Source organism: Cololabis saira, chromosome 22 (genome assembly GCF_033807715.1).
Source record: "Cololabis saira isolate AMF1-May2022 chromosome 22, fColSai1.1, whole genome shotgun sequence".
In the NCBI taxonomy this organism is placed as follows: Eukaryota; Metazoa; Chordata; class Actinopteri; order Beloniformes; family Belonidae; genus Cololabis; species Cololabis saira.
In genome coordinates, this window is record NC_084608.1 from 6848012 (window position 1) to 6873427 (window position 25416).

The window sequence follows — 25416 nt, forward strand, 5'->3', positions numbered from 1 at the left end:
CCGCTTAGAACCTCGGCAGAATAGTTACAGAAAAGTATCTACTCGACATGTTAGACCCCTGGTGGGAAAGCACAAAGGTGAGTCGAGTCGAGTCGGGCTGAGTAGGTTCTAGTGGAAAAGCGCCATAGCTGTCCACGTGTTCCTCGGTGGACTCAGAGAACAGGCCACATGTATTCAGCCCAGGGTCCCCAGGCGGAGGATGAGACCTGCCAACGCCACTCGCCAGGCCTCTCGTCATCCGTACGGCCGGAGCAGCCGGCCAGCTTCCATTATGTCATCCAGACCCCATCAGCCAGGGGGCACTCTCCCCTCCGCCAGACGCTCGGCGTGAACGATCGCGATGAGATCGTCCCGGGCCTCTTATCTGCTGGAGTTTCAGGCCCCGGCCGGGTGGTGACAGCTCGCTGGACGCCCTCTCCTCTGCTCCCCCTCTCTCCTCCAGGTCTGTGGGAGGTGATGGCCACGTGTCGTCACGTAGTTAAAGTGGCGGCCATGTCGACATGTGCCGCAGTGCATGAGCTGGGAAGCCTGACTCAACATATATTCCAGTATTATGGAATAATACTGGAATATATATAATATAATATCTGAGTATTGCAGTTTTTGTATTTTGTGTCTCTGTTGTTCCTAGATGACACAGGGCTAAAAGATAGTATATAATTTAGGCGAAAATTGTGTAAAAATGTGTGTTGTTTATAGTTTAAAGGGCTGCAGTGACCTCTATGTTGGTCAGAAAGATTCACATCTTAGCTTGAATGAATGCTTAAAATGATACCAAAGACAATATTGTGACACATTGACAGATTTCCTGTACATGAGTCTAAACCAGGATATGCAGCAGCATCTAAAATGTAATTTTCTGAAGGGAGTGGTAACTTAATGATCTGATAACTATGATCCAGCTGCCACTCAGGAAGGTTATCATACCAGAATATCATCTATAGACATGGATCTTTTCAAAAATTATAAGCAAGATTTGTCACCTTGAGTGGTGCTGATATGTGGTCTGGAACATGGACTAATAGACGAGTGTCACTCCTGATCACACAGCAGAGGTGCAGCCGGCGCGTTCGGTGCAACCCAGCAAAAGCAATGTTAAAGTTGTTTTTGTTAGATATTTAGATCCAGAGTGATCGCAGCGTGTTTAGTTGAGGCTTTGATCGCCACATGCAGCCTTTCACCTGGATTAAGATGATCTTCTCTCTAGTTGTGATAATTCTGTCTAGGCCTGTGTTGAAAAAATAGATTTTCCGATTCTAAATCGATTGTCATTAATTCCTTAAAATTGATTCGTATCTCTAAAGATTTTTTTTCATCATTACATTACAACTTTTGGCATTTTTTTGTTTACGCCGAAAAAAAGGAATGTTTTGTTCGACACAAGAATAACTGGTGCCATGTTTTTACCTTTAAATATGTTTAAAGGTATGAAAACATTAAAGTTTTCAGTTATAATTGCATAAATTGTCTATATTTCATTACTTTATATACTGTATTGGGGTTACATTTGCATAAAATGCTAAAAACCAAATTCTCAAAAATTAAAAACTGAAATAGACTGAAAATGGAAAAAATAAAAACGAAATGTGGGAAAAACTAAAACCAATTTCATTCGTCCTCTGTTTCCTCCCTGGATCTGTTTGGTAATTCTGACCCACACAATGTTTCTGAAAGCAGTTCTATCAGCATTCTGGGAGCTGATTGGTCCTTACAGCATCATTAACTGCAATACTAACAGCTAAAAAAACAGTTTTAATAACACTAACCCAAATCAATATTGGAATCGAATCGAATCAAATCAAATCTTGATAATCGATTCTGAATCTTAAGTATCTGAATCAAATCGATTCTGAACATTGGAATTGATCCCCAGCCCTAGTTCTGTCCATGTTTTGGATTATTGAACAGTTCAGTTCTCTTCCAGCAGAGAGGCAGAGCCGGACCGCTCAGGGAATCCAACCATCTTGTGTGCATTTCGATATCTTTTTTTCCATGAAAGTAGTAGAGCTGAGACACTTGATGGTTAAATGGAGCTTCGTCTCTAATTGCCAACGCAGCGTAGCCGATTCATCAGTGACTGTGAAGGTCCAGCATCAATCATTCAGTGTGCTGAGGCTCCTCCTTGGCCCGACTTCAGGTGGGAGCTCGCCGCCGCACGCTCGCAGATACGCTCGCATGAACACAAAAAACATACCTGCACATGTTGTCACTCAAGCATACGTGTGCTTTGACAGACGCAGGCGCTCTCATTCGGACTTCCTGGGCCGTTTCCACACACAAGTCAGAGTCTGAAATGGCTTCCATGTGCTGGTAGGCGATGACGGCTCGGCGTAAGCTCCGCTGCTGCACCGAGTCCACTTGCCCACTTTGTTTGTCTCTCTCCTACACACACACACACACACACACATCATGAAGCTTATTTAGCCTGCACTGTTTATGCATCGCTTTAAGAGAGCAGGCATTCCTCATTAGTGGCCACGCATGGTTGGGTGCTCATGATAGCACCCACAGGGTATCGCGGTGCAGAGAAAAGGTGATGCTGAGTTCAGGATTTCACCCTCCTCCTCCCAGCTGCCTCCTGATGCTTCCAAGGCTTTCGTCAGGTCTGCAGGAGAGGCTGATAATCCCCCGGAGGTTTGGGAGAATAGGAGCTGACTGCAGACTGTAATGACGTGGAGGGGGGGAAGCGTACCGCGTGTCAAGGGATGAGATAAACGGGCTGCACTAGAACCTGGGAATTTTGAAGGAAAAACAACACGACGCAGGATTTTTGTTAATGATTTCAACAATTTCCTGATGAAATCTGCAGTTCTACTGTTTGCAGATGATGAGGTTCCAGTGACACTCACATCTGCTTGCTTAATTCTGCCTTTTCTTTGTTTTTTACCTCCTTGATTTCACATTAATGCCTCTGCAAAGATGAGGCCGACACCTGCTCCTATGAATGTGTGCAGGAGTGTGTGTTCTGAGGTCTGTCACACACTCCTCGGCCACCCAGAGTCCTGTATCCAGTAAACAAGTGTTTCATCTTTGGCACTGGATCTAAACTGCTAAGCTGTCTCTTGGCTTCCCATTAACTCTGACACTAAACTCTGACTAATATGCAGAATTTGAACTTCTAAAGTAATAAAACAATCACCATGGCTCTTTCTTTTTGCTAATTTACGACTCTATTCATTCACACTTCCACCCGGTGTTACGTTCGACCTCATCGCGAGCCGCTCAGCCTTCCTCTCCCTCCTGTCTGGTCTTTCGCTTATCCGGTTATCCGTGGGCCTCGCTCGCGTTGCCACTGGAGTGTTGTTGGCCTCTCTCGGCTTTCCTTATCAGAGGGAGTTCATTTGGCTACCGTGCCCGTACGAGTTCAAACCGGGGCTGGCCAGGTTATAAACGGAGGCTCCGCCTCCCGCCATAAATCCCCAAACGGCCCCGCTGCTCGCTTGGCCGGTCTCCGCGGACCCGTCAAGTTGGACAGCGCCGAGTCAGAACGCTAACCCAAAAGTTACAGGGAAAGCAACTGGAAATGACTGATGAGGAGTAAATGATACGTGAAGAAGATTTGTTACACCATTTATGTAAAAACAAAACACATAACTCACTGTTTTGAATGGAGATAAAAATTGCTTCCCATTATTTCAGTACACATTCATTCCCCATGTGTTATAATTGTGCTCTCCTCTAATCACCGTTGCCACTCGCAATAAAGTTATAAAGAGCGGCCTTTGCAGCGGTATCAGAGTTTCTACAAAGTGATTTAAGCCATCTGTGTCAAAACATGATTTATATGCACACACACCACATGTGAGCGGAGTCTGTAGACAGCGTTGGACGTGTGGTGCGGAGCGTGTTTGTGGAGTTTGTGCAGACAGCCCATTGTCATCACAGACCCCGAGTCCAAGGCTGCAGCTCCACTGCTGTTTGGTTAGCTTTTACACTGCCACCAGCCAGAAGGCACCTCGGGGGACACAATAAAAACATCCATCACGCCGCTGGCGCGCCGCCAGCGCCGGAGAGAAAAAAGCCCAAAGACAAACGTAAAGGGAGAAATGTAATGACCACATGTCTGAGTGCGCTTGTGAGATTTCCTGCAGGGTCCCTATCTCGCCCCGTCGTCCGTCACAGTTTGTCTCTTTTCCTGTAGCACTCTATTCTTTCAGACACTCCAAGAAAAGAAAGAAATCTCTGTCTGTCTGGGGGCCGCCGGCCGCATCACAGACGGCTACTTGGAGTCCCAGCGCGGCGGGTCTGCGTGACCCTGACTGCTTCTGCCACCGCCTTCCTCTCTCTCCGACCTGTTCCACTCATTTCTCTCATACTTAAACCTCTCCAATTCCCTTAATTAACCCAATTACTCCCTGCAGATCCCACCACTGTCTCATTCTGGTGCCGTTTCCATCTCTAAACGCTCCACAACGGCCTTGAGGAAACCGTTTTCTCCAAGGGAAGCCATTAGGCATGACAATGTGAAAACAGCCCAGATGACACGCTCGCCCCAAAATCTTGAAAGTGCTACAAACCAGAAGCTTCCCTGGTCTCTGAGGGTATTTTATTTAATTGTTGGGTAGTACCCAGAAGTACTCTGGAGCTCTCGGGGAAAAACAAACAGGCAAATGAGAGCGGCTGGAGCAGCGTAGAGATCGTCGGGCAGCCGGAGATTACAGACACCTGAAACGAATCACCGCAGCTCACATTTTTCTTCTTTGTAAAAGAAATAGAAAAACAATATTTTTGGGATAATGGAAATAGCAGCTAAAAAAGGAATGGAAAGATGAGTTGCAGCCTTGACAAACCGTGTTGACTAGACGACACATCTGTCTGATCCCGGACTTCAGGCTGAGCCGGGTGATGCAACGTGCAGCGCCGTGTTATTCTTTTCTACATCCCTGCCAGACTGGTGCTTCGCTGATGGTGGAGGGAGGGAGGGCTGGGACTGGTTGGCCTGGTCTTCTTGGTGTTTACTGGTAGATGCATCACGGCTGAGGGCTGTCACGCCAAACATGGAGACCGCTGTCTTTGCCTCGATGACAAAGCACCGAGCTGTTTCCGTGTCTTCTTCACTCCACCGTCTCCTGTCTCCCTTCATGCACTTTTTTTCATACGTGCACAAACATCTTCTCCCGCTACGACCTCAGCGGCAGTAATCCATCCACTCTCTGGGATCACCGGGCCGTTTTCGGCCAACTTCAGCTACAGTATGCTGCATCACGATCTCCTTCACGGTGGCAGCTGCTCAGCGGGCAGATTCTCTTCCCCCAACAGGAGGGTCAGATGGATCTCCAACTCTGTCACATGCTCACGTTTCCAAGTCCTGCCCCATAATGTGCTCAGCGGGCTATAATGAGCTTCTTGGAGGGCCCTTTGCTAACAAGTTTGTCGCGACTGGTTTAAAGTCCCTGATTTTCAACTGAATAGAGGGTCTGCATTGAGGTCACTTCCCCACTGGACCAGCCCCCTTAATCGCACTGAGTGGCAAAACATCAGCAAAAACAGCTGCAATTAGTGGAGAAGACGGGATAACAGCTGATTATCAGCTTAAATTAAAGGCAGTTGGACTTGACAGTGACCCGTACAGTTACCAAGAACCAGTGGTCCATGGACATTAATATTTGGTACAGTTACCAAGAACCAGTGGTCCATGGACATTAATATTTGGTACAGTTACCAAGAACCAGTGGTCCATGGACATTAATATTTGGTACAGTTACCAAGAACCAGTGGTCCATGGACATTAATATTTGGTACAGTTACCAAGAACCAGTGGTCCATGGACATTAATATTTGGTACAGTTACCAAGAACCAGTGATCCATGGACATTAATATTTGGTACAGTTACCAAGAACCAGTGGTCCATGGACATTAATATTTGGTACAGTTACCAAGAACCAGTGGTCCATGGACATTAATATTTGGCCACGAACCCAGTTTCCTGATATTTATATGTACTTAATTTCTACGCCGGGGAAATACACGAAGCAAAGCTTGAAGGCTTACAAAAGTCTTGACGCTTGGTCCGACTTCAAGGCAGGATTTGTTGTAGAAATTAAAGTGGTGAGAACACCGAACTTTATGATTTGACCGTTTAACGTTAGCTACCCAAAAATCCAACATTACCTGATACAAAATGGGAACCGCAAATCCACGTTTCGGTGCCTGGAATCCAGTTGTTTCTGTGAATTGCAGAGATCCATTTGTCTCTCTCAAGCTTATCAGCAGTAAATGTGATATTTGGTTGTTGTTTTTTTTAAACAAACAAACAAACAAAACACAAATGAAGTTAACAAAACAAACAAAAACATACAAAAATAAGAAGAAAAAAAAGGGAAAGGAAAAAGATGGAGGGGTTATATCTATACATTGGAAATGTCTGAGGTATCTTATCTTTTCAACCTGATCTAGAACTGGTTACCATATAGAATAGAAGTTGAGGGCTCAGCCTTTTCTAACAAATCGGATCTTTTCTAAAGTCACATGGTTCAGAAGATCTCTGATCCATTGACTGAAGTTGTTTTTTGACATTAGAACATTTACACACGTTTGACATGCATGTCTCTTTGTGATCCCTGCAGGGCGCGACGATCAGGCGTGACGAGCACACGGGAGCCGTCCTCGTGGCCCGGATCATGAGAGGAGGGCCGGCCGACAGGAGCGGTTAGTTCACACTCCCTCTCCTCCTTTTTTCACTTCACATCTGCGTGTGCACGTGTAAATGATATCAAAAGTGTAGCGGGGTGAAAGTTATTGATTGCATCCAGCTTACGGGGCAAAGAAAAAGGATGGGATTTGAAAAGATCTTTGAGCCTTTTAATGGAATCCATCCACTTCTTGAAAGAGAGCGTGAACGACAGGCGGCTCTGTTGTCGGGCCACGTGTTTAGCATGTGTATCCCTCGTGTCCGGTCTGTTTTCATCTCTGTCACTGTCAGAGCAACAGCAAACTTCCAAGAGTGGATGTTTGGGTTCTGCTTCTGTCTCAGATGTAACTGTAAACCGTCTGCACACCGTGGACCCCGACGACGGATCTGGTTATCCAGGACGTTCAAACAGTATGCATAATAGATCTCCTCTTTCTGTTTTTTGTTGTTGTAGGTCTCATTCATGTCGGGGATGAGCTGAGGGAGGTCAATGGGATTCCTGTGGAGGACAAGAAACCAGAGGAAATCATTCGTATTCTGGTGCTTGTCATCTTATTGTGGATGTGGTGTACAGTGTGTTCATGTGTGTGTTTTCTGAAGGTTTCTCCCATGTTTTAGCTGTGCTCCCAAGGTGAAAATAACATTCCCTGCTTGTGATGGCAAAACCTTCCCCGAGCCCATCCAGGACCCCGAGCCTCCTTCGGTCTGTTAGAATCCAAACACTGGCCTGTGTGTCCAAGCCCACACTGGACGGTGGACCACATGCATGAGCCCAGCGGTCTCTGCCGGGATGAGGGATGAGGGATGAGATTGATGCTGTGTAGTCTCTCGGCAATACTTCTCCCCGGGCCTCGGGTGACCTCCATTATGGGGTTGGACTCTGCTGCGGGGAGACTAGAGATGAGTTTAAGAGAGACTCTCTTAAACTCTGTCTTCTCACATGTACAGTCCTCCAGAGCAGACAAAATACACACACGCACAGCCCAGAGTTTCTTTGTGAATTGCTTTACTCACACAATAACCCATTCATGACTTATGGTGCTTTTCCACTAGTACCTACTCAGTCCGACTCGACTCGCCTCGGTTATGCGCTTCTCCACTAGGGGTCTAACGTGCCGAGTAGATATTTTTCTGTATCTATTCTGCCGAGGTTCTAAGCTGCTGAGTCGGCTGTATCTGACATCATCACACTACAGGCCACCGATTGGTCGGGGGGTTGGAGTCAGGGTTATAATAGTTTTGAATTTTTCATTTTATTTTAGTTTTATTTCGTTTTGACTTTTTCTCCTTCAGTTCAGTTAGTTTTAATTAGTTTTTAGTGTGGGTTTGCTAGTTTTTATTAGTTTTTATATTTTCAAAAATGCTTAGTTTTAGTTTTAGTTTTGACGTCACGGACCGTGAGGCGTTAAGGTGCCGTAGCTGCCAGTTGGAGATAAACGGCCAGAGCGGAATAAATTGATCATACCAAGAAGCTTATATTGACAGGGACGAAAACGGAGGAAATTATATCTATAATTTCAGTTTGTTTTAGTTAGTTTTCTAAACACGCAATATAGTTTCAGTTAGTTATCGTTTTTGTCTTTTAATTTTCGTTTTTATTTAGTTCAGTTAACAAAATTGTTTTTCCAATTTTAGTTTTCGTTATTTCGTTCGTTTTCGTGAACGATAATAACTCTGGTTGGAGTCAGACGTCTGAGTCAGGATGTGACATCAGTGAAAGAGACTCTGACGGCTTCTTGTTCATTTTATTCAACAGGCAATGGCAGCAAAAGTCTGTTTCATGATCCAACTCTGAGGGTCAGATGTTCATAAACCTGGTGCTGAGGAGAGAATTAAAAAGGGATCTAGACGGAGATAAGGAACGACCAGATCTACCAGGAGCTCTGTCTCTTCATAGCTGCTCACGGCTCCAGCTGACTTTTCAGCAGCGATGAGACAAACAAAAAAAAATGAAAAAGCGTTGCAGCTTGAAGCTTCTCTCACTCTTATTTTTTAACTTGATATGGAACAGAAGTCACAGACCCAGCAGCACATCTATCATCTCCTCCAGGTTCTACATCTTTAGTGTTGTTGTCTACTTCGTTTAGATCACACAATCAAATACGTCACAGCAGCTTCACTCCAACGTCCTACTTCTGCTCCAGGTGCTGAATTGTTATGGAAAAGAAACCAGGCCGAGTTGAGATGAGTAGGTTCTAGTGGAAAAGCACCATTACTCTTTCCTCCCAGGTGAAGTGAAGCGGTAACAAACGCTTTATCAGCCCCTCAACCAGCCAAACATATATGCTTTAAACAATTACCAGTTCCTACTTTCCCCCAGACTTCCCTCCAGTGTTGGTATGAAGTGTGGAGTGGTGGGACGTCTCCTCTGGACCCGTATCCGTGCAGACCAGCGGCTGCTCAGCAGCTGCCACACAGCTTCTGCCTGATATAAAGGGAAAAGCATTCGCAGCCCAGTAAAAGTGAAAGTGGAGTCTCACCCCGAAACCCCACGGACGTTGATTTGCTGCAGGAAGACATGGGTTTAGAGTATATGTGAGTGGGAGGAGATGCATTACAGAGCTGGAGGATGAAGCTGAAAGAGTAGTCACCGGTCGTGTCCTTGTGCTCAACATGTGGCGTCTGTGTCTCGAGAAAGGGATAAACACGCTGTTCAGTAATGTTGGTGGGTAGAGGCTGCTTCTTACATGTTTTTATCCATCCTCCAGGCCCTGTCACAAGGAGCCATTACTTTTAAAGTCGTCCCCGCTGTGAAGGAAGACGCTCCAGTCAAAGAGCCAAAGGTGAGACATTTCACAGCCCAGTGTTGTACATGAACGAGTTCATTTCTGTGAGAACGTTGAACTGAACGCAACATATTTGCATAAAGAACTTGAATGTGAACTTTTGAACTGAATTTGAACTGTTCAGAGTATGTAAGTTTCAGCTTCACTGTTTATCCGCTTATCATTATCTGCGGGAATTTTACACATCGTCTCCCAAAGAGTCCGACGGTAAAAATCTAACCTTTCTGTGCAAATCATGTGCTGAGAAAACAAGTCTGAACGTCTGCCTCGTCAACTTCACATTGTAAACGTCATGTGGAGTTAAAGCATCCGTCCAGTGTGAGAAAATATCTGCATGTCCTTAACAATCATACAAAGTGATCAGGAAAGAGCAAGAAGACCCAACAGCCCCAAACGACCCCAGTCCCTGCTGCTCCTTCAGGGTTGATTTACCTGCAACAGGTAGACAAACTGATAATGGACGACATTGTTGGAGATTTACAACCTCTGAGTAAAGTTGAAAAGCCACTAGAACAAAACATGATTGTATAGTGAACAGTTTTAGGATAGGGGGGCGTTTCATTTGCACTTCTCACCTAAAAATATTGAAATGAACTGAATTTGAATTAGTTCAAAGTGAAAATGGTGAACTATGAACGTGAAATGTTCATTGTTAAACCATGTGAACTGAACTTTGAATTAGTTCATGAGAAGTGGGAACTTAGACAACACTGTCACAGTCTGAGTTGGTTAATGAACTTGAAAAGGTATCGCACTGCTCCCTTTTGATCACTTATATCATCATCAGTGAGGAGAGGAGGACGAGGAGCTCGAGCCCAGACTTCCCACCACGCTGCCAAACTGCAGGGCGCGTTTTTATTCTTGAGCCCAGTATGCATCGGTCCATCGGTCCACGTGTCTCACACCAGACGATCTGTCATCACGACGGCTCCCAGCCATCCGTTTGGAAACTTGTTTAACTGTCACTCGGACCAGCATGCCATCATTCTCACCCACATGGGGCGCAGACGCATCATTTCTCACCGGCCCATCCATCAGCTGCAGGCAGCGGCCGTAGCCTCGGGGAAGCATGACGTAGCCCACCCTGCACGCTCGGCGAAGGCGTTAAGGAGCGGGCGGAGCGCTCATTTCCTTTGTCATCGTGTAATGGTCGGATCTGTCCGACTGTTTAAGAAATCCATCTGAATAATAGTCCGCCGGTGCCAAACATGTCAGGGAAATAATCTGCATGCTTGCATCAGGTAGTGTGTGCACTTCAAAGGGCAGCTAAGTGGCTAACCATGTTCAGGCCAGGATACAACAAGCCAAGGGGAGAAAATTAGGACATCTCGGTGTGTAAATGTATGAGTGCGAGCTCCTGGAGAGTTTAACAGCCAAAGCAGCTGTTGCGATCCAAACAAAACATCTCTGCTGAGACATAATTTTACTACATGGCAAAAAGCACCCTTTAAATCAATAGGACATTTGAAAAAGTTAATCTTTCACTCCCTTTTCCACAGTTTCTCTTTCGCGTACATACACACTTTCCGTCCTTCTGTTCTCTCTTTTCCACGTGTCCCGAGGTGTCTTAGGAGTGATAATTTAACCTGACAGAACTTAATTCAGACAGGAGACGCAGCAAGGTGCTTTAGGTTGCAGCGAGCGCTTCACAACAGGAAAGGGTTTAAAGTTTTCCACTCCGGGCTCCAGCAACCTTTCTGTCCATGTCGTGTATACGGACGTCACCTCCCGACTAATTTAGACCTCAAGTGGAGAAAACAACCTCTCTCTGTGTTTGTTTGAATACTGATATTAGTTTGTGTTTTGAACTGGGCTCTGATAGCTGGTCCATCCCACGAGACGTTTGGGACGATTCAATCGGCCAACACATTTCAACCTTTTGATTGCTGTGCTGTGGATCACCATGGATCACACTTTGGGAAGCATTCTTTATATTTTAGCGTTATTTCCGCGTAGATAAGAGTGAGTTTGATGCTCCTTAACCAGGTTGGTCCTGGATCAACATCAACCATCATCGTTGGTCCTGGTGAAGCTGCCGTCTGTCTGGTGAACACTGACACACCGGGTCCCAGCGGATTTGGTCATGATGTTTAAACTGTGTTTTGTGAATAATAAGCACGGTTTTTAATTATTTTGCGTTGGATCGATGTAGCAAATAAAATTGTTGGGACCATCCAGCTCCTCAACCATCAGTTATTGTTTCACATGAGCAGTTCAGGTAAAAACGGCAGTCAAATCAGCAAAAATATCAGTTTACTGGATGAAATATATGAATTCCTGATAAAATAAGTGTGTTAGTGCACAGCTCTGCTCCTGTATGCATGTGAATGAGTGTACGTTTGTGTGTACATGAAAGTACAATCTGCATTGAGGCTTCTCGCTTCGGGAATCCCGGTCTGTGATTGGACGCTGCCTCGGCGTCACAGCTGCTCATTTGCATAAAGTTGAGATTTTTCAACTTCAAATTGACGATCTGGACGCCTCTCGCAGCGCTTTCATAGAAAATGAATGGCAACCGGACGCGCCTGTGGCGCTTTCAGTGTGAATCCAGGGTTACCCCTAACCTCCTTGTCCTAGCTGACGTGAAATAGTTAATTTTCTTATCTCCCTGTCTGTTCCTGCACATCCAGGTGTTTCTCAAGGCATTCTTTGACTTCAACCCTAAGGAGGACAAAGCCATCCCATGCAAAGAGGCTGGCCTGGCTTTCAAGAAGGGCTCCATCCTTCAGATCATGAGCCAGGACGATGCAACCTGGTGGCAGGCCAAACACGAAGGTGATGCCAACCCCCGCGCTGGCCTCATCCCATCCAAACAGTTCCAGGAGAGGTAAGAAACAGCAACGGGAGCGGCTCCTCCGTCTTCACCAGCCCGTGCCGTCTAGAAATTATAGAAAGTATAAACAGAAATTGTACATTTCTGTTTATACATTTTATCTGTCCTAAGTCATCCAACGTCACTTTTTGTAAAGACTCATATCCGGCACTTTAAACCTCATATTGTACATTTCTGTTTATACATTTTATTTTATCTCTTATATATGTGTTTGTTTTTATATTTTTATTGTATTGCAACAATCACCACAACAAATTCCTTGTGTGTGTTAACAAATTGGCAATAAACCCTTTTCTGTTTCTGATTTCTGATTCTGATTAGACATAAATGATAGTTATGGTGCAGCAACTAGATGTAAAATTGCACATGTTCTGTGTGCACATTTGATGTGCACGTCGGAGCTCAGGGGGCAGGGGCATTTTTTTTGCGGTCATCCAAGAAATGCCCAAGGGTTGCAGTTGTCAGAGTGTTGAACAGCCTGATGTATTCTCGCAGTTTTGTCGGTGTTAAAGCGTTGAGTATTTTCTGCCGTCATTCATCTCCTTTCTCTCCTTTCACCAGTCTCAGCTGACAGAATGAAACTGGTGGTTATTGTAGAGTGGGTTCTCTGTAACATAGCAGAGAGTGTTTATTATTCCCTCAGCGGTCGTGAAAACTGATGGTTTTATTGTACCTTCTCCTTCTTTTTCCTATCTCTTTTGATCCATCTCTCCCGTTTTCCAGGAGATTTGCACTGCGGCGACCTGTTGTGACTCTCCAGCGCACCTCCAGCAAGCGATCATGTAAGCATTTGTTATAATCTGCTGTGTTTGGTCCTGATGAAGCAGGACGCAGGGATGCACTTGGGTGGGTGGGCCGGCGGGCCGAGGGGGCCGAGGGGAAGCAACGCGGGGGAAGCTGCGCTGGTGAGACTTGGTTTCCAAGTCGGAGCCAACACGGCTAACCTGAGCTGACCGTCGTGCTCTGAAACCAGCACTCAAACCAACCATATAGTTGCTACTTCACGCTTGTCATCAGAGGAAGTATTCTGTCTGGATTCACCCTACTTATTATTTTCCTGTCTGCTCCATGCTACACTCTCTGTTCCTTGCCAGAATTCTTTCCTCCCGTCTCCCTCCGCCTCACCGTATGTTGATGTAGTCTATGTTATTGGAGCTATAATCCACGAAGGGAACGGTCTGCGCGCTGAAACACCTCCGAGACACCTCCGAGCCGCTGCGCCGTCCAGCCATAACACCAGATAGTCTGTCCATCTCTCAGGCCTCAGCGACGGATTTCTGATCTCAGTCCAGACCTGCGGAAGTGATAAAGGTTCAACGGAGCTCCGCGGAGCGCATTTAACCTTTAATCTTGGCTCGTCTGTACGGCGAAGTTAAGGGAGAGCACTTCATCCAAAATGTGCCATAACAAGCCTAAATGTAAGCGATCAGGAAATGAGGGGATTATGGCTAAATTACCCTTATAAATCAAAGATTGGTGATTGCTCCATAATGATGACAGAAGACATAAACCATGCTACACGAAGACTGCGGCAGAAACAATTAAGGAGGTTCGGTTTTAGGTTTAAGACCAAAGACGAGAGGGTTCGTACATGCACCGACGCAGCGGGGAAGAAAAACATTGCTGTAGTGAAATACGACTGCCGGCGCACCGCACACTGTAATCTGCCTGACGTCTTCATGAGGCCAACGCCACGCAGCTGCCGTTCGCTTGAGCTGATGTAAATGGGGCTAATTATGGAGTTTCAAATGACCAATACCAATTTAGAGCGTTTAATTGACTTCAAATGCCGATAAAGCCGCTCTTTTGTCACCAAACGCTTCAGGGTTTGTTTACCTGCCACATTAAAACCCGAAGGTCCCGGCATCGCCGGCGATGTGGGACGATCAAGCGATCGAACGAGGATAGCGGCGTCGCAGCAGCTTTAATCGTGAAGCGCTCCAGTGTTTCTTTACACCGCAGCTGTTCTCTTTTAAAGATTCCCAGACATACAGTCTCAAAAATGACAGAGACATTCGTTATGATTTACAAATAGCTGCCAAATAGCAATGTGGTTTGTAAATGGCAAGCTTCAGTGCACCAGCAGAAGGCTGTCCAGCTGGCACGCTGCTCGCGCACCGTAACACTCGTACCTGCGGAGCCGCGAGGCCGACGTCGGCCTTCTGATCGCTGATTTCACTTGACCTGATTGCTGCAGAAGAAATGCCTGCAACACTCAAATATATTAATACCATACTGGCACTTCAAGTTCATGTTCTGATTTACTACAAAGCTCAATTTTATAAAAAAAAAAAACCTCTGCAATGCTCCTCCTTTGAATTCTTTGTCCTCTCCTTCAACTCCTGCTTTTTTGCCTCCAATTATAGGTTAGGCACAATGAAAACACACCAGTCCTCGTCTGGACTGATAACTCCTTACTTTCATCACGTCTTTTACAAATACTCCCCATGAAAACATGCCACACTTGTAAGTGGCTTTATTGGCGTTCTCCGCTCCCCTAATGACCCCAGCGGCTCAACGCTGGACCCGACCGGCCGTATTTCTCACCACTCTGAGCCGGACGTGTCTACGTGACTGCTTGTTTCCCCCTGACACGCGCACTTAATGTAACGCGACTCCTTCAATATGGAGTTCTGAAATAGCCCTCAGTGCTTCCCTGACCACCTCCAAACTTAGTATTAGCCTCTTTTACCTCTGGATCAGGCTTACAAGTGAATTATAGATGTTGTCACTGCCTGGTTATGTTCGACCACATACTGGCATACATGGAGGTGGAGGGACAAAAATAGCTGCAGACAGACAGCGCCGCAATGCTCCCTTATTATTTCCTTTTATTGGCCCTGTTCATCTCATGAGTGATAGTATTTGTTTCCCTACTGTACCTACGCTGCTGCTGCAGAGCTTTCTGGATAAAGTCAAACAGATTAGCTGGATGTGCTGCGGCGGTGTTAGGAGGTGTGGCCTCCGGCGGCCACGGTGACACCGGGAGAAGGAAAACCCTTCACTGGCCACGGTTACATGATGTTTTTTAGTTATTCCGAATTAAATAATTCAGAATTAAACTATTTTCCTTCGAGTTTACATGGAAATAGTAATTCCGAATTGAGGTTTACATGGAAAACACATTTGATCGGCTTTATCCAATTCCTCTTAAGGTCTGGGGGTTGGGAAGGTTCTGATTGGATAGGGGGGGTGGACATCTTTACGTATTTACGTCTACCGTAAATAGAAAACAAACTTACTCGATTAGCAACAACATGGAGGACCACATTACAACACTACAACTTTGAAAAGCTCACAATTTTTATGTTTCTTGCCATCTGTTCTTAAATTATTTCCAGGTCCTCCAAGCTATTTATTAAATACACAACTGTCTCAGGAAAATAGAATATTGTGATAAAGTCCTTTATTTTCTGTAATGCAAAGATGTCATACATTCTGGATTCATTACAAATCAACTGAAATATTGCAAGCCTTTTATTATTTTAATATTGCTGATCATGGCTTACAGCTTAAGAAAGCTCAAATATCCTATCTCAAAAAATTTGAATATTCTGGGAATCTTAATCTTAAACTGTAAGCCATAATCAGCAATATTAAAATAATAAAAGGCTTGCAATATTTCAGTTGATTTGTAATGAATCCAGAATGTATGACATTTTTGCATTACAGAAAATAAAGGACTTTATCACAATATTCTAATTTTCTGAGACAGTCCTGTAAATGTTCTCTGCTCTTGACCAGCGTTTACTGCATGCTGCCATCTTGAAACTTTGTTTGGAAAACAAGCACAGTGTGGAATATAAGCATCATGGAGACAGAGGGGCGAGGGAACGAGCAGCGCAGAAATACCGGAATTAATTTAAAGCGAAATTAGTGTATACATGATCGTGGAATTATTCTATTCGGATTTAAACCAGCCACTTACTTCGGAATTAAGTTTAATTTGGAATGGCCATTTTCATTAGTTTCTACTCATTTTAAATCTGATTTAATTTTAATTCTGAATTGAAGAGGAATTAAACTTCCCATGTAAACTTGAGTGTGTTCCTGCAGAGCTCTGAGGCTGCAGGAGTAAAAACCCAGAGAGGAAAGTTGAGGACTGAAGTTAGAAGATGCGTAATAATGATGATGGATTCACAGAGAGAAAGGTGGAGCGGGGGAGCGTTAACGGGATGCGTTCAGTAGCAGATGTGGCCCTGCGTGAGCCGCAGAGATGAAGGCCTGGCTCCGGTCCCCGTGCAGGCCGTGCCAGCCCGGCCCTGGGGGTGCGAACTACAGCCTAATTGGAGGATCCCTTGGAGACCCCGTTGTTAGCAGCACAGGACCGAGGTGGTGATTGAAGAGGAGGGGGTCCTTTCCTCTTTTCCTCTCCGGTCCGGGAGCTCAATCGGCTGGAACAATATTGTTCTTGGCGCGGGGCTGCAGTGAGCATAGCTTAACCGTGTCCATTTACACCTTTATATTCGCAAAGATATAAATAGGGCCTTTCCTCCAAGTGGCCCTCCGTGCTGTCGTTGATCCATTCTTTGCTTTTGAAACGTATTTTTAAGCCGCCTTTACAAGGCCTTCCCGAGACAGATATATAGCTCCTCCGCTCATCAGCCTGGCACGCCCCCCATCCTGCCATTTTCACCCTCAGCTCCTTTCCATCAGTACGTGGCTCTCCTCCAGTATCCCCATCTGCTCCTTCTGAGCATCCTGACAGCTTTGTTTGCTTCCTAACAGCATGTCCGTTGCTCGGCCCGACGTGCACACCAATCCACTGTCTGATTGTTTGGTTTGCTGTACAGTCTGCCAAACACGTGGACGCACTTATCGCTCACCTCGGGGTCCCACTGTGTGTCTCTTTCCATACATTACGCCGCCGCCTCTCTCTCTCTCTGTCTCTTTCTGTCTCTCTCTATCTCTCTTTCTCTGCCGAGCCACTGACCCGTTTTTGAAACGGCGCCCAAGATGGATCTTAAGTGGCCCTGAACCCTGACTCCGTGTTCAATTTATCAATCCATTTCATTTTTCAACTTAAACGCTTACAGACACAGTAGTACATTGAGAGGAGAAACGGGAGAGCAGAGAGGTTTTTCTTTCATTCTCAGGGGGTGGATCACTCCGAGCACGCCGCCCTTAAACTTTTATAGATTAAGTTATTTTCTCTCTCTCACATGAAAACGCTCCACATTTTGTTTCATTGTCAATACCCCGATGTGGCGTGGATTAGCTCTGCTCTGACTTTCATTTACGCACTAATCCTTCAAAATCAGAGGATCCTGTTTGATGTTAAGTGGAAAATGTTGCTTGTTTTAAATAAGAGAAAGATATAGCAAAAAAAGCAATAAGTGAAAGCATGCAGATTGTTCTAGGAGAAGGTCGTATGCATGCCGGCGGGCTGCAGGATCAGCACTCAGAGCCACTTCGCCGTTGCTGACGAGGCATTCCTTTGCTGCTGAGATGCCCCTGGTCGTGCACCAGCGACATGCTGCCATGTGCACTCTCTGCATTTTGTGGTCCATATTTTATTAAAATGTAATCATTTGTGAAATTGCTATCCAGAAGTTTCAAATGCAAACATTTTTGATTGGAAAAACATCATCTATTCGACTGTAGTTTTGCATAAACTGTCCGGTTTTCTGCTCCTTTAGACTAATATGTCATCAAGTCTGATTTATCCTCGATCAAACAGCAAATCCACTTGCTTTCTTTTCCCCTTATATTCCAGAAATACCCTCGTCCTACCCTTTCTGTCATCCGCGGTGGTGAATATGCGGTATAGAGAGGACATGTGATATATCCTCTGAGCATGCATGGCGTCCCGGGGGGGACCGGGGGGCCGAGCAGCAGCCGGTGGGGCTGGTTAACAGACCGGTGCTAGCTTGCTTGGCTGCACACCGAGAATGTCTGCGAAAGTCAGCGGCCGCCGCAATCCCGCCGGCCAAGGCTCCCAGCGCTCGCTAAATGATAGGCTGCGGCTGCCATCATCACTGCAGGCCCGCCGTCCGCAAGGAGCTCACATCAGCGCACGACTGCAAACCCCGCGTCCCCGCTGCTAATCCGTCAGACAGAATCCCCTCAGTAGAGGCAGCAGGCGAGGTTTAGCGTGCTCTGATTTCAGCTCTGCGGCGTTATCGCACGGTGTTTCATTAGCGCAGGAATGCTGCTGCACGAGGCTGCAAGGCCATTAGACAATGCGAACCATTCCTGCGGCAGATAGGCACCAGATGAAAGCCTTCCAGAGTGCAACAAGCCAGCGCTGGAAAGGATTTTAGATGTCTTTATCACTCTCACATTGTCCTTATTGTTCGCTCTTTCAAGTTTCCGTTTGTCCCCCCCTCACCTCCCTCCCCTCAGCCCCACTACAATTACCTTTCATCCTTTTTGAATTGTGGTTTAGGTGCTGGTTCAACTTAAAACGTCACATTACAACCAGAGGAAGGCAGCTCCAGCGACATGGGAAACAACGTGTCAGATGGAGGCAGACACATTTTGGCTTCAAAACTATTGACGCTCTCTGGCGATCAGCCCCCGACTGCTTTTTCGGCGTGTCGTTCATTTCAGCTAGAGCTGCAGTGCACTCTGGGAAACCGGTGCTAGAAAAGTGAGGCTCGCACTGCGGCGGACGGCGATTCTTTATGTTTTGGTTTAACCTTGTTTGGGCAAAACGGGAACACGTGAAAGAGAGGAAGCGTCTCTAAACGGCTCCAAATGTTCCCCCGTATTAAACCAAAACACACCCACACACAACATCCTAATCTTGCTGTTTTGACGGTGTTTTGCGAGGGAATGTGAATTAAAAAGTGACCTGAAATCAGACAGTCACTGTGTTTGGAGGCTCATAGGTTGAAATGTTTTTGTTCCCCTGTGAAGACGTCGTGGATGCAACACAGACTCGTACCGCAGACTGCATCTCGCTAGGTAACGCTGTGTGTCTTCTAGCAAAACAGAAACTGTAGTCTCATAAAAAATAAAATAAAAATCTTGATTCATGGTTCATTTTTTATGACAAACATTGGTCAGTATGGAGTATTAGGGCCATGCAGGAGAAAAAATATTTGAGAGGGGAAGATTTTTTTTATTGTGCACTTATTGTGCACAATTTCAAGAATAAAGTAGAAATTTTGCAAATAAAGTCGAAATTTCGAGAATAAAGTTGAAATACATTTAGACTTTTTTCTCGAAATTGTACTTCAACATTAATCTCAACATTTCGACTTTTTTCTCGACATTTCGACTTTTTTCTCAAAGTGCATGATGAAAAAAAAATCTTCCTCCTCTAAAATATTATTTTTATTTTTCTCCTGCCTGGCCCTAATACTCTTACATCTTCTTCTGAGCATCTTCTTCTGAGGCTGAACTTCTCAAATAAATGGACCTCGAGTTAGGATTTTTGTCTTTATTTTTTTTTTCTAGCCACATTAGCAATAACTGTAGAGAGATTCTACGCAAACATTATAAGATAAGCTTGAGTAGTGAGCAGAAATGACCTGGGAGGGTTGTGTAGGTCAGACCCCCCCCCCCCCCACACAACCCTCCTCCCAACACTAGTTTAATTTATAATGTTTGGCCTAACAGATTGTAACTGTCCTGTCTTGTATTCTGCCATTTGTCTATTTTTTGCTTTTCGAAGACGATGTGGCGGTAGAGTTCGGTAGGTTCCTTGTTATTCTCTTACCTCGCCCCCCCGCCCCCCCCACACTTACTTTTTACAGCAAAGTGGTGCTATAAACCCGACTAATGTGCATCCCTGCTTCTCTGGCACTCACAGCTGAGGAGATCGAAGGTACTAGCTGTCTCACATCTCCATCCATCCCTGTACTGACGTGTTTAGTAGCTACAGTATGTGCAGACGTCTGTGAGTGGCCCCCCCCTCCATAAGTATCTGTTTACCCCCCGCCCTCCACCCATCCTGCTTTAACTCGAGGAACAGTCCCAAAGGTGTCAAGTAACAAAGTACAAATACTTCTTACTTAAGTAGAAATTTTGGTTATCTATACTTCACTGGAGTAATTATTTTTCAGACGACTTTTTACTTTTACTCCTTACATTTTCACGCAATTATCTGTACTTTTTACTCCTTACATTTTAAAAACAGCCTCGTTACTCTATTTCATTTCGCCCTTTAAATAAAAACTATCCAGTTAAATTGCTCCATCCAGATAGAGTAAATTTGGTTGTGGTTGTTTCAGATGTTCTTGTCCAGTTTTGTTCTTACATCCGTTCCCTCAGATTCCTGCAACTAAACTTGGATGTACATTCCAATAAAGGTTAGGATAAATGATAACATGCCTCTGAAGTTTGACTTTTTGCAGCATTACAATACTTATACGCAACTAGTCATCATATCTCCTGCTCTCTGAAACACATGTTAATGCTCAATAGTACACATGTATGGTTCTTTAATATATTTGCATTATACTAAGATGCATTCATTTTCAATGGCTTTGTCCTTAATGGCTTTTTTCCCCCTTACATTACTTTTACTTTTACACTTTAAGTAGTTTTGAAACCAGTACTTTTATACTTTTACCTGAGTAAAAAACTTAAGTTGATACTTTTATTATATTTATATTTTTAAACCCTAGTATCTATACTTCTACCTGAGTAATGAATGTGAATACTTTTGACACCTCTGATCAGTCCTCATCGTCATTTACCTGTTGGCCGTCACTTTTCCATCTGCTAATCTGTCATGTGGAGAATAACCCTGTTCCAAGTCGACCATCTACCTGAATGAACTGATGATGCTGAAACATTCACACCTGTATTGACTGACTGTTGTTTCTGATGTGATGTTGTGGCTCTCTTCCGGCTTCCCTCTTCCTTCTCTTCTCGTCACCAGAGGAAGATGACTATAATAGCGGATTCCAGTTAGGTGAGAGATGATCATATTTTTCTTCTCCTACTGTGTCCCTCTTCTCTCCTCGTTTTGTTTCTTACATCAGTAGCGGCGACTCTGCCAAATGCTCCTCTTTTCCATCATTTCTCTTCCAGCCCTTTAGCTCTCCCTCCATACAACATTTGTTCCCTTTTATGTCACGTGTTGTTCCCCGGGACGCATTATCTGTTTATTTGACTCTTTTTAAACATTTCTTTTAATTTTATTTTTAATTCCCGGTACAGTTGATTCAGTTTGGACTCAAATGCTGAAATAAGAGTCGTGGTTTTTTTAAATTTTCGCTGACAGTGCAAATGTGAGCGGCGGATCCTGTCATGGCAATGCCGTGTGTGCCAGTTCTGCTGCTCTGGCTCTGCTGTGGGTCTAAAGACATCTTAGAGAAGGGCTAGGGATGGATTTTGGTCAAAAGAAGTGGCCCGTTTCCATGCTTTGGAAGGCCGATCTCACTGATGTGGTCCCGGTCAGACTTAATGACAATCACGTGGTCCGGGTCTGGCCCTGCCGCTCTTCCAGAGAGCTGCTGCTTCCAGTCCTCTGTCTTGCACAAAAAAGATCTCGCTCATCATGTTCTTATTACCACTGTCATTTTTCTCAGGCCAAATCACAAGCTGCCATCCCTCCGGAGGCCCGCGGGCCGTCCTCCGTGGCTCGTATGCAAATCTCTCTCCTCGTTTGTGTTTATTTCGGTCCCCGCTCTGTGTTCTGTCGTCGAGGTCGAAAGGTGAGTGGCCCCGGGGCCTTTTCTTGCACGTCAGACCATCGGGGACTCACGGGACAACCAAAAGCACACGCGAGTTTATAAATACAGAGTTGGAACCATGTCTGCCAAACTCAATCAGGGTCAGTTCCCAAGGCCCCGTTATGCCAAACACTGTTTCATATTTCTGCACTCCCCTCATTCCCCGTCCCTGCCTGCCCTCACCGTCACCCTTCCCCCCACTGTGAGGTCAGTGACCTCAGCCTCTCCTCTTCCTCCTTCGGTACCCAAACAACATCCAGCGCTGGAGCGGGAGCGGGCTAGCAGCATTTCTCAGCTCCAGCAGTCCAGAACGAGCTTTAGCTGAAATTAAAGAACCTCAGGAGGAGGAAAAGAGAAAAAAAAAATAGTGACTTATAATAACATCTCCTCTATGAGAGGACTTGCTGCATGGCTTTTCAGCCTGTTGGATGTGGTTGTATGATTTAAAGTTGGCCCTTTCTTAAAAAGTTTGAAATCCTAGAACCTACACATGCTTTTGCAATGCTAGCGGAGCCTGTATGGAGAAATTTAGGAGGCGGTGGGAAGGGGCCGGCAGTTGTTGTTCCTTAGATCTCGGTTTGTTTTCCCTCTCTTGCCTCGCTCAATGATGCAACGTCTGTAACCCGTGCAGCCAAAAGCAATCCACTCGGGGGTGAGTGGATTCCTGCGTTCAGATGCCACCTTATTTTGCAGCCACCGCACGGCCGAATGAGAGCTCACTTAGGGGGGGGAGGGAAAACTGCGCCGGCCTTTGGTTCGCACTCCGTTAACAGCTTCAAGGTCTCCAACAGAAACCGATCAATCGTGTGTCCTTGTGAGGTTTTTTTTTTTTGTTGTTTTTTTTTTTCTCCCCCTTTTTGCCAACAATTCCCTGCATTTGGCATCCTTTAGAGACGAGACATTCCTAAGCCCAAAGAGCTGTGGGATAAGATAGAGGGGAAAAAGAAATAGCACTTGACACAAATGGACCTCTGGCAGCCAAAGGTCTAGAGCACTATTCCGCTGTATAAGCCGGTAACACTTGGGTTGGGTACCGTTTTTCCAAATGCTCAGTGCGAGGACTGTGGAAACTGCTCCCGGGAGTCCTCCCCTGATTACGCTCCCGACAAGTCCAGCACACACGGCCCTGCAAACTTATTAAACAAGTGAATCCCTTGGCAGAAGCCCAGCTGAAACTCTCACCGTCGGACGGTCAAAGTGGCACCTCGCTGTATATCCAGATGCTCAACGCAATCAAAACCCTCCACAGATCAGCCACGGAGCTCGCTGCAACACAGAACCGTAATCATTTCAGCAGATGCCTGTTGTTGCAGTTGTGTGGGGGGAGCATTTGTGGAAAACATACAGTTAGGTCAGGAAATATTTGGACAATGACTTCATTTTTGTCAGCCGTTTACCAAAACATATTCATGTTACAGTTATATAATAAATACAGGCTTAAGGTGCAGACACGCAGCTCTAAATTAAGGGTGTTCACATCCAAGTTGGAGGGATGGTTCAGGAATAACAGCTCTTAAATATGTGGGGCTTTCTTTCTCTGAGCCCCTATGTAACTGGATATGAGCAACTGTTTCATGGGCAGGTGAGGGCTGCTCCTTTACTTTTATGATCAGTTAACGTCGGGATGTCTAAGATCACGGCTACATACGCAGTAGATGACAACAGGTCGCTCTGCATGTAAAGCAGCTTCACAATATCCGGCCGAGTAGAGAGCTATCTCCACCAGGCAGACGCTATCCAACAAAGAAAATGTCTCAAGAACAGGAAGATTACATGAGACCAAAAACATCTTGAAAAGCCAGAGCAGCTCTTAAACGGTCCTCTTTGGAGAAATAAAACACAGAACAAGCCCGTGCCAGAAGGATGAGGAGAAGAAGAGTGTGGAGTCATCTACTGTTCCCATGAGTGGACACTGGGTCACTGTGTCGCCGGCGTCACCTCTGACGCATCCCGTTGTATCGTCAGCTCCCTGCAGTCAGATGTAGCGCTTCAGAGCCGCCAGCAGATGGATAGTGACCCAAAGCATCCTGGGAAATCAAGCCAGGAGGTGCGGAGGTGGAACATCCCGCCATCGGCGGGCTGATTTCGGCCTGGCGAGCTGCACTCCTCTTTGCAGAAGACAAAACTAAAGACAGATCCATAAACAGTCAATAACTGAGGACAGCTGGAGGAAAGGCCTGGCAGAGCATCTCAAAGGAAGAATGCGATTGGTGATGTCCATGTTTTCCAGACCTCAGGAAGTCATCGAATGCAGCAGATCCTGAGACTCTAAAACTGAACTTTAATGTTGACTGATTTCAATTTTGATATTTATATTCGAGCCCCTGGAGGAAAGAGAGCGAGATAACTCCACAAGTTCCTTCTCTGGCAATGTGATTCCACATTTCAAAAGCCCAAAATGTTGGAGGTTGTTTTGTCGTTCCTTGCCCAAGCTTCGTTACCTTTGGCTTTGTGGTTTTGTACGTGCGTTAACAAACAACAGACAACATTGATCACATAGTTCCACCTTAACTGCCCTTCCAGGATCCTCCTCTCCCCTCCTCTCTGGTGGGGAAGCAGGAGAAGGTGTGTGCCTGGTGGTCTGAGTGTTAGCGGCTGCTACTTCAGGTATCACATAGGTTGCTAGGGACTTGGCTGCTTCAGCTCAGCCACGACTCAGACGCCTGGTGGAGGAGCTTCAGAGAGCAGTGGTGGACTTTTTCTAGTCTTGTTGGCAACTGGATTTGGGAGGGGGGGGCTGGACTCGATGACGGTGAACAGCCGGCAGTGCTGGTGAGCTGATGACAGCAGCCGGTGAACAATGCATCCTGGATCCTAATACCTGAAAGATTTCCCAACTAGCCCAGTAGTCACATTAAGAAACACACAAACAAATACATGTTTAATTAAACTCATCAGTCAGTACTGAGGGAGGTTTTTGAAGTGCTTGAGTGATGATAAGGGAGCTTGAGGCAAGAATAAGAAATGAGACTCATTAGCGCCACGACGGCCGTTGGGGGTACTGCAGCCAACAGTGAAGCCGGCACGGGAGAACGGAGAGAACGCACATGCAGCGTCATGTGACGTCACATCCGCAGGCCAGCGCGGGAAATTTGGGCCCGAATTGCAGCACATTTTGCAGCACACAGCCTGTTCAAGGCAACGGAGAGATACACTAGAGGGCTCACTCTTTTTGGTTTGGAACGCTTCATCTGACATTATTACTAGAAAACTTAAAACGTATACGCATTTTTTTCATAAATCCTGCCTCAAGCTCCTTTAAACCCTACAGGATTGAATAACTAATGGCGCTTTTACACTAGTACCTACTCAGTGCGACTCGACACGCCTCGTCTCGACTCGCCTTGCCCTCGTTGCAGACATGGATTGAGAAAGCTCATGGTATATTTTTTCATTCCTCTAGCTCTCTCTGGATATTTTCCTCAGCCACCAGGTTTAAGAAGGTCTCCACCTCGGAACAGATTTCTGTGCTGCCATTGTTCTTCAAAAAAAATGAACAAGAAGCCGTGAGTCACATCCTGACTCAGACATCTGAT

At 45.6% G+C, this 25416-nt stretch overlaps 1 protein-coding gene across 5 annotated transcripts in view; it reads left to right on the plus strand.

Annotated features, from left to right (window-relative positions):
- Positions 1-25416, plus strand: part of mpp7a (MAGUK p55 scaffold protein 7a) — a 180955-nt gene that overhangs the window by 118084 nt on the left and 37455 nt on the right. Inside the window, exons 7-15 of one of the 5 annotated variants that reach the window (XM_061712949.1) lie at positions 6568-6649; positions 7087-7172; positions 9341-9415; positions 12049-12245; positions 12975-13033; positions 19113-19160; positions 19873-19893; positions 20011-20025; positions 21085-21117. In XM_061712949.1, the coding sequence (XP_061568933.1) occupies positions 6568-6649; positions 7087-7172; positions 9341-9415; positions 12049-12245; positions 12975-13033; positions 19113-19160; positions 19873-19893; positions 20011-20025; positions 21085-21117 (616 nt within the window). The remainder of the gene's footprint in view (positions 1-6567; positions 6650-7086; positions 7173-9340; positions 9416-12048; positions 12246-12974; positions 13034-19112; positions 19161-19872; positions 19894-20010; positions 20026-21084; positions 21118-25416) is intronic. The other 4 variants (XM_061712951.1, XM_061712950.1, XM_061712952.1 and 1 more) reach the window with 4 other exon arrangements.